A 9,821-nucleotide genomic window follows, 5' to 3' on the forward strand; every position below is an offset into this window, starting at 1 on the left:
CACAAGGGATGAGTAGGTTGTGTCAAGTGAACATAAAGTTTTTAAGTCATTTTGAGAATCTGGGGCATTTGTGACTTTGCAATAAAATTTTGCGTCATGGATGGATTGGGGTTTACAGTGGAGTGGAAAATGTCTGCCGTTAGGTGGCCGTTCGTTTGCTTGTTTGCTGTCTGTTTATGAAAACACATTAATTCCGCGTGGGTAGTTCCTGGTTGGTGCATGTCTACAAACTGTATGTTAGTCCTGCCATTGTGAGGTGAGTGGAAAAAATGTAAGTGTAATCTTGATTGATTAACCAACAATGTGTGAGGCCACATATAGTTTATTTTGAACAACGACCAGAGGACCGTTTACAATTGGCCTGCGGGCCACGATTTGCCCCCAGGTGTAAGTATAGTCATTGAAGGCAGTGCAGTTGCGCAGTTTGTTTTTTCTTTTCTGTAAAATAGTCAATCACATCTGTAACAAAATTATATGCTTATTCTGCAACTATAAATCAACTATTATGTAAATCAAATATTCTTTAATTATATATCAGCTATTAAAATTGTTAAATTAGATGAATAATTTCTTAGATATTTTTTGTTATATAAAGATATGAAATGATGATAGCTAGTTAATATGTATGTTGATGTTATCCAGTGTCATGTGAGGAGATGGTATGTGCACAATAGCATGCACTAGGGCCCGTCATAATAGCATGGACTGGGGCCCATCGTAACTACCTTATGCCACTACCCCAGGCCAGACTTTGGACATGCCTTTGAAAATAGGCTACTCAAGTAAAGTACAAGTACCTCAAAACTATACTTACTTAAAGTATTATTAATTCAATAAATTAGTAAATAAATAAATAAATAAATGAGTACAGTATTTAAGTACATTTTCTTTGTTACATCCCCTCATTAAAATTGTCCATACTGTGTATATCTATACTCAAACCAAAACTATTTTCCATATTTAAATAAAAATACAGGTTATTAGATTCAGGTGAACTCAATGACCCTTTAAGTTGTAGTTAATAATAGGCTATGGCGGGTGCAGCTTTAATGACCGTCGTGTTTATCCAACAGATTATTGTTTTTCTTGTTACATAATTATTAAACTGCTTATTATAAAAAAAAATGTTGTCGTTTAGCCAAACGTTTTACGAGGCAGGAGGGTGTCGTTATGTTCCGCCACTCTTCGGCACTTTCCGCCTTTCTCCGTCCGCACGTCGGCCATTTCCGGCCAGTGTCGCCATCTGGTTTCTCGTCCTTCTCCAATCTCCGTGTTGTTGTTCCCGGTGACGCGGCGGAGGTGTAGCCTGACGCGGGCTCTTACGTGTCGGCCAGAATAAAAGTGGAGCTCCGGAGGCCCGGGAGTGACGAAGGGAGTCTGTATCGGTAAGGACGGAGCAGTGTCCGGGTCTCAGGGAGACGGGACGCGGCCGTTAGAAAGTGTCGGTCTGGTCGGGTTCGGCCCGAAGGAAACAAAGAGATCATGGCGCCGCGGTGTGTTTGTAGCAGGATGGAGGGAGGGGAGGCTGCGGCTGTTTGGGGCAGAAACGGAGCTAATACGCGGCTTTGACAGTGAACCAGGAGGGACAGTGTGTGTGTGAACACACCAGGAACCGTGACAGGACTTTAGCCTTGTTAATACACCCAAATGTCAGATGGTGCTGTAACCTTTATAAATTTATGCGCACAGATTTGCGCTGTTTTCCCGTAAACAGCGCATTGAACCCGCCATTCACGATATGTCTATTTATTCCTGCTGCTTGCTCCATTTATTTAATCTTTGCGATCTTATGTGGATTATTTCTGATTCAACATCTGCTCACCTTGTCAATTATTATCTTATTGTTATTATTATATTAATTTTCCTGGTAGATATGGGCCATATGCAGGCCGTCGCGTTCACGTGCACGTTGTAAACATAAACTCCGGGCCTGGAGATTTAACTCGCATCATGTTGTGTGTGAAGTTTGAATGGCTGGTTATCTCCCGGGATGTGACCGGTGTGTGTGCGTTGAGGGGGCGTTGCCCGGCCATGTGGCTCTGCTGTCACACAAGTGATTTTTGAAAAGCAGAGGGAGAAATGTGTAAAGCCAATCATGCAGCGGAGAGAAGCTACGCACAGTGTGAGATCACTGAACAACACGTCCCCAGATCAACACTCACTGTAGCGCCTGGAGTCAGACCTGAGAGCCTCTGCAGATTATTACACTGATAATAAATGTGCAGTTAGAGTGGTGCAGAGTTAGTTCGTTAGTTTATACTGTTTGGTGTTTAGTTTGAATCCCAGAGGTTGAGACAACTAAATACATTTATTCATTTACTTATGAGGTACTTGTACTTTAAGATAATGTAAGATAAACCCTTACTAATCCTAAGTGGGGAAATTGGAGTGTTGAAGCAGATCAGTGACAAAAAATAATTACAGATTCACACAATAAAAATAAATAGAAGTATATAAAACTAGATTAGACTAAAAATTACAATGCAAACAGAGTTGTATTTGAATTAATACTGGTGCAATACTGTCTCAAGCAAGGGGACATTGTGGTGTGATGTAAAGTTATAAAATCAGAATCAGATATATGTTATTGATTCCCGAGGGGAAATTGTGATTCGTTACAGTTGCTCAGATGTAAAGAATAGAGAATTATAAGAAGTAAGAAAAAGAGTATGCAATAGAAGTATTTAAATATAAAGCAGTATAATAAAAATGTGCATTATGCTACAATGTCTAACACTAGTACTTAAGATATTAAAAATAAAATATATATATCGTCACTGTGCTGAAACTATAAGTGTGTAAATCAGGATCAGACATACTTGATATTAATAATTATAATTATTATTATATGAATAATTGATCACCAAGCGGAAATTTTGATTCATTACAGTCAATGATGTACAGAATAGAGAATTATAAGAAATAAGTATAAGAGTATGCGATAGAAGTATATAAATATAAAGCAATTAAATAAAATAAAATAGAAATACAAATGTGCATTCGAAACAAAATGTGCATTATACTATGGTGTTTGATAACAGTACTTAAGATATTAAAAGTAAAATATATATTGTCACTGTGCTGAGACTAAGTGTGTAAAAAATATACAAATATGTGCATTGTTCTACATTACACTGTATAAACTAGTGCTACAATGAGAAATATAAAATATGTATAATGCTACAATATATACATTAATAGAATAAGAATAACAGGGTGTCTACAGGGCCTGAAGTAAAGTTTTCTTAATATAAGGCCTTAAAAAGTCGTAAATTCAGATTTAATGGGTCTTTAATGGTTTCGGTCGCCTCCTTTACCACAACCTGACCCTCAATGAAAGTGATGCATTCAGTGTATTCTTGTTAATAATTATGGCTGGCCATTAAAAAGGTCATTCACACCGCTTGGTTTAAAAAGTGTCTATTACAGGAGGAAGGGTCATGTGATGTCACAGAGGAGCCAGTCTCCCTGTCACCGTCTGGCTTCTTCCTCCTGAACATGTTGGTTGTTGTTGGTCATGGTGGCATTAGTATGTAAACAAGAAGAGAAACCTAAGCTGTCCCTCTGAATGCCTTAGTGTTGTTTTGTATTTCTGCTTCACAATGACTTGCAACACTGTTGAAAGAATGCTGCCTTTGTTTCACCTGATTACATTTTGGATAACGTTCAGCTTTTGGAGCCCAGTCGGCTCTTTATCAGTTGCAGATGGGATTTCTGTCAAAACTCAGAGTTATAAAATGATCTCTCTGCCTTTTTTGGACCTTAGTGAAATCTTGTCCTCAACAAGAAATAATAAAACTATCAGCACACAGAATCTACTTGTGTGTTTTTTCAGTTTGTATTGTTTGCTGTCTTTGCAGCACACACACCATCTGTGAATCAGATACTTCAGATGATGCGGCTGCTGTGAAGGTCAGTGTTAACATCTTCTCTTTAATCTTCATCCTCAGCTTAGCCGATGAAGATGGAGTCAGTGGAGGTTCAGCAGGGAGTGGAGGCTGCTGTGACTGAGGCGGAGACCCATCAGATCGCCCAGGCACAGATCGCTACTCTGGCACAGGTAACAGAGGACGTCAGCGCCATTAGGTGTTGGGAAAGTAGTGTTTAGCTGTGAGGCTCCAACCATTTTGAAAAAAAAATAAAATTTTGAATGCCACAAATGTGCCAAAAACAAAATAGTTCAAGTGTACATGAATCACCTCTGATTTCAGGTAACCATGACAACAGGCCACGCCTCAGCAACAGGTCCCACAGTAACACTCGTACAGCTTCCCAACGGACAGACGGTTCAGGTCCACGGTGTGATCCAGGCTGCACAGCCATCTGTTATCCAGTCCCCACAGGTCCAGGCTGTACAGGTGAAACACGTGTGAAATTCTAGTTTTAGGTGTTTCATAGCCACAATATGAAGAACATATGCAGTGTTTTTCTGTCTTCTTTATCGGTTAGTTTGTTTGTTCCAGATCTCCACCATAGCAGAGAGTGAGGATTCACAGGAGTCAGTAGACAGTGTGACTGACTCCCAGAAGCGCAGAGAGATTCTGTCACGACGCCCCTCATACAGGTCAGTGCAAAACTTTGAGAAGATCACCAAGATGATCAGGATATTTCATAACTAAATCAAACACTAAAAATTTGGTACTTTTTGGCTACATTTGTATTTTTAAAGGGTGTTCCCCTGCATTAATAGCACAAACTACAAACATTGGGTGTCCTAAGTACTATATCGTAGGCAATTGGACTTGCTTGAGTTTCTTAACAACATTTCACCTCTCGTCGAAGAGGCTTCCTCAGCTCTAATGTCTGGTGCAGAGTAGCAGGCTTTAAACCCTTTGTGCATATGATCCCTTACAGAGTACTTGAGGTCACATGTGAGCTCTGGGTTTCAGAGTCGTTAAGATGCCTGAGGTGAAACATCTCCAAGAAACTCAAGCAAGTCCAGCTGCCTATAATACAGCACAGGACATCACATGGACAACATGTTTTGAGTGACTCATACAGTTCTTTGTTCCAACAGGAAAATCCTGAATGATCTCTCGTCCGACGCACCTGCTGTCCCTCGTATCGAGGAGGAAAAGGCTGAGGAGGATTCATCTGCCGCTGCTGCAGCTGCCACACCTTCGATCACCACAGTGACTGTGCCCACGCCCATCTACCAGACCAGCAGTGGCCAATACAGTAGGTGATGGAGGGTTGGTGGAGCTGTGTCTGAGGCTGCAGGTTGATGTGATTCAGAGATCATAGTTTGGGTGGTGAACTCCACCCATCACACCCTGTTCAAACTTCACAGCTTGTGTCACTATTAAGGGTTGTTTGGATTTTATAGATCTGTTTTTTTAATACCTCTGCACCAACAATAGCCGTGGCTGGAGGCATTATGATTTCAGATTGTCCATCCGTCTGCCCGTCAGTCCCATTCTCATGAATGTGATATCTCAAGAACATCTCAAATATCCTTAAATTTGGCACAAATGTCCAATTGGACTCAAAAATAAACTGATTAGATTTTAATGGTCAAAGATCAAGGTCACTGTGACCCTGCATCTGTCTCATTCTTATGAACGCAATATCTCAAGAAGGCCTCTTGGGAATTCCCTGAAATTTGGCACAAACGTCAACTTGGACTCAAGGATGTAGGGGTGTCCCCGACTAAGAATTTTCATAGTCGAATCTGATTTTACAGATTTTTCCTTTAGCCGACTAATTGTCGAATCATGTTGTTTTCCCCTTCATTGATTAATGAGCTCATTTGCGTCAGTTTCCGCTTCAGAGAAAAGAGCTAAAGCACCCAAATAAACAAATTTAATTCTTCAGTTGGCATAATAAGATAATAATAAAAGTAAAAGGGTTATCATTTTATCTTTATTCCTTTCACTTCATCACGGTATGATGCTCTAGATGAGCGCAGATGCGCTGCAGCCTCATCCATGTCTTTAACAGGAGTCGTTTCTGACTCCTCAGAACTTGCCATTTCATTCACAAATAAACATCCAAAAACATCACCAAAAGGTTTAGAAACAGTTTTCCTTCTTTCTGACTTAAAGTTACTTCATTAATCAATTCAGGTTCAAACAAGTTCATCCACACGGACCGTACGTCACCGCTCTCAATTGTTTGGCCACGTCGGACAAAATGTAGCCAAATAAAAAATCAGAGTCTATCAAGAAAACAATCAGCGGTGAAATTCGTTTCAAGACACTTCAGGTAAATGAATAATCCTTCAAAAAATTTGATTTGAGAGCACATACCTCCTCCAAAGTGTTTGTTTATGCGCTCCGCCACCGTAAATCACCGTAGGCCTCGATGCTGCTCTGATGGTCCTGCAGCGCACTCACTCACCTCAGCTTATTTGGATTGAGCAACTGGGTGATTTATTCATTCGTAGTAATGATTATGCCTACTGATTAAACGCACACGTCATTTTCAGTTTTTTATTAACAGAAATTAGGCTGATATTTGTATCAAAATAGGCTATATATCATGAATTACTAGAAAACAAATACATTCTATGTCAAATCAAGATGTTCAGCAGCAGTGAGCACCCCCATATAGTCAGAATGGTACGGTCTTGTTTCATAACCACATTTTGCGACGATTCGACGGCGAGACTGGCAGTCGAATCAGACTTCTCCGAATCCAATCATCGACTATTCGGGGTCACCCCTACAAGGATGTACTAATTAAAATTTGGTGGTCAAAGGTCAAAGTCACTGTGACCTCACAAGACATGTTTTTTGGCCATATCTCAAGAATTCATACACTAATTATGACAAAAATTCACACAAGTGGCTTATAGGATAAAATGATTATCACATTGTAGGGGTTCCCACAGGTCCTTGAAATCCTTGAAAGTTTGTCAGAGAAAAATAAAAACAGGCTTTACAAAATGCTTAGGCAGACTAAGCAGGCGCAGGATACTCAAAAGACAATATAACAACAGAAAGTCGAACAGTAAGGCCAGACAAGAGCAAGACAACAGTGATAATAAGCAAATATTAATGAAAAGAATAAAAGCAGTGAAAGAGTGATAATAAAAAGAGAATAAAAATAGATCAATATATCAGATTATTTCTTGGCTACTGTGTCATTTTCCTTTTCTTAGATGTGAGTAATTCTCTCATTTGTTCCCTCTCACCAAACACACAGTTGCAATCACACAGGGTGGGGCCATTCAGCTGGCTAACAATGGTACAGATGGAGTCCAGGGCCTTCAGACTCTCACCATGACAAATGCAGCAGCCACCGCCCAGCCCGGAGCCACCATACTCCAGTACGCACAGACCAGTGACGGCCAGCAGATACTGGTTCCCAGTAACCAGGTGGTGGTGCAAGGTAAGAGTGAGCTGTGTTAATGAACTGGTGTGTACAGAAGCAAGTGGTATCTGATATTCAGCACCTAGATCCATGGTCATTTTCAGATGTTGGCAGCAAAAAAAAAAGTCAATGTTCTCAATCAGCCAAACAAACTTTTGGTGAACTTGATTGATTCTCCGAGTCAAAGTGGATCTCTCTCCACCAAGAAATAAAATGTAACATCCACCTTTCAGCCGCCTCCGGTGACGTCCAGGCTTATCAGATCCGAGCAGCCCCCGCCAGCACCATCGCCCCAGGGGTGGTCATGGCCTCATCCCCTGCCCTCCCCACCCAGGGCGCTACTGAGGAGGTCACCCGCAAACGGGAAGTCCGCCTCATGAAGAACAGGTAAGAACACCAAGGGATTTTGTGTCTTTGTACGTTTGGTCTCAATAGTGGCTTTGCTGCTGCTTCAGAAGGTTAACGACAGAAATATGTCTCAATGTACAGTATAACAGGCCAGCCTGGGTTTCAACGAGGGTTTTTATTTATTAAAATTGTCACACTAGTGGCCCCAAATCCCCCCAAATTGAATAAGCGAGACAAACTGTGTGTTATCCCTCCTACAGAGAGGCAGCTCGCGAATGTCGCAGGAAGAAGAAGGAGTATGTTAAGTGTCTGGAGAACCGAGTCGCCGTCCTGGAGAACCAAAACAAGACACTAATCGAAGAACTGAAAGCCCTTAAAGACCTTTACTGCCATAAGTCTGAGTAGCTGTGTCCTGAACAGCGAGCTGGGCCAAGTAGCATTTCAGTTCTCTTCAAATACTCCGACTGTTTCAGCCTGCCTGGCCTTCCAGTCCTGCTTACAGTATGTTATCTTCAGTAACAATGAATTTAAAACACACTAAACCTTTCCCGTATCAGAACATTAAAACCCCTGTGCATACTGTCATCCAGGTCTGATGTTAGACAAGTGCCAACTGAAACTTTAAGTCTAAAACAGAAGCTGCGATCCCAAGCCTGCGTCTTCTTGTCGTAGATTTGGCTTATACCCAAATAAGTTAGTGTAATGCTGTACTCATCACGGTCATTGTAGGGATACTTCACTGGAAAATGTTTGACCACAGAGGCCATGTAGATGGTTGATAGAACCTCCCTGAGGTTCTATCAACCATCTACATGGCCTCTGTTTGTTGTCCTAGCCAGAGTACAACAAACAAAATGGTGCACAACCTTCTGATGCAAATGGTTCATACTGTTTTTACTGGGGTACAAACTTTTGTCAGCTCTGCTCAGACCTCAAGTGTTGTTTTTAAGGTGTTGAAAATCAGTCTAAAGCACGTAATTAATTGGCCTTGTTGGATTCCAGTCAAGCATTTGAGTAAGCAATAATGCCCAACAAGTTGTCCTTGAAGCCACTGTTGCTATGGTTACCTGCAGTTATGTTTAAGGCGTCCTTGTATGTGATTTCATGGACGGCTTCCAATTATTGATGGATGAATATGTCCTGTTGCAGTGGTGAAACTTTACTTTGACGGTGGTGAGTGGCCAAAATTATGACAACAAGACCCAGCTTGTAAAAAAATGCAGTGATTATGAAGTCTATTTATTGCATTGAAAGTATGTTCAGAAAATACTTTATCCTAAAAACATTTGTGGACTTAAGATTGGGACATTTCCATATCAGACGAGCTCAGTCAGTTGCAGTTAAAGGCTTTGAATGAATTATGAATCTCTACTTGATCCACATGATGTGAACCAACTTTTCAAATATATGGCTTCTTGTATAGCGGACTCTACAACTGATTAGGCACAAACATGTCATTTTTTAAGGGTTTTTAAAGATGCTACCAACTGCCGATCTTTTAGGAAGTGGAGCTCTGTGTGTAAGTAGACAGTAGATTGTTTTTAAGTTAGTCTCCTGCACAAGAGATGCTGTTAAAATGAGATCATTACCAAGTTGAAGCACAGTTTAAAAGCAAGATTATTTTTTTTACAACCTGCGGTCACATCCTTATAGTTTTGGCCAACATTTCTATTAGTTATGCAAACATTTTACACACTAGCCAAAGTCCAGTGGGGCAGCAACGCAAAGGGCCGTGTTATCGACATCACATTATTTGGAAGTGAAATGATCACCTAACCTGGTTGTGTCTAAAGCCTCGTTTCCACCAAATACTTTCGGTATGGTACCTTTGGAACCAACAGTAACCCTTCAGACATGGTACCTAGACCCTAGCGATTCCACCGCAAACAGTACTCTTAAATGTGGGCGGGGATGTAAAACAGGCTGCAGTGAGAGTCTCTCTCCATGGGATATTTATATAGTGGGTTTGTGGATTTAGTCCTGTTCTGGCAAGTGCAGGGGTTTAGTGTTGCCGGAGCCCACAGGAACGACGCTCCGCAATGATATTTTTTCTCCAAGTGAGGATTAGAATATAAGCAGTTCACATAACCCGGTCGAAATTAATATATATAAACGCTTGAAGATCCACTCGTTACTAAAAGTCTGTGCCATCCAAGAGA

General features: G+C 40.9%; 1 protein-coding gene across 1 annotated transcript; it reads left to right on the plus strand.

The window, feature by feature from the left end:
* Positions 1-1,245: 1,245 nt before the first annotated feature.
* On the plus strand, positions 1,246-8,406 carry creb1b (cAMP responsive element binding protein 1b). The gene is made up of 8 exons (XM_050048111.1): positions 1,246-1,385; positions 3,951-4,060; positions 4,212-4,358; positions 4,464-4,564; positions 5,018-5,178; positions 7,147-7,332; positions 7,548-7,701; positions 7,923-8,406. The coding sequence occupies exons 2-8, from the start codon at positions 3,959-3,961 to the stop codon at positions 8,065-8,067; spliced, it is 996 nt and encodes a 331-aa protein (XP_049904068.1). The 5' UTR covers positions 1,246-1,385; positions 3,951-3,958; the 3' UTR covers positions 8,068-8,406.
* Positions 8,407-9,821: the final 1,415 nt, after the last annotated feature.

Source organism: Epinephelus moara, chromosome 7 (assembly GCF_006386435.1).
Source record: "Epinephelus moara isolate mb chromosome 7, YSFRI_EMoa_1.0, whole genome shotgun sequence".
Lineage (NCBI taxonomy): Eukaryota > Metazoa > Chordata > Actinopteri > Perciformes > Serranidae > Epinephelus > Epinephelus moara.

Bases quoted from the DNA above. Each gene is read 5' to 3' on its own strand.
- creb1b (XM_050048111.1), top strand. From the start codon at position 3,959: ATGAAGATGGAGTCAGTGGAGGTTCAGCAGGGAGTGGAGGCTGCTGTG. The intron at 4,359-4,463 runs GTGAAACACGTG...TGTTTGTTCCAG, and splicing joins CACAGGTCCAGGCTGTACAG to ATCTCCACCATAGCAGAGAG. The intron at 7,333-7,547 runs GTAAGAGTGAGC...TCCACCTTTCAG, and splicing joins TAACCAGGTGGTGGTGCAAG to CCGCCTCCGGTGACGTCCAG.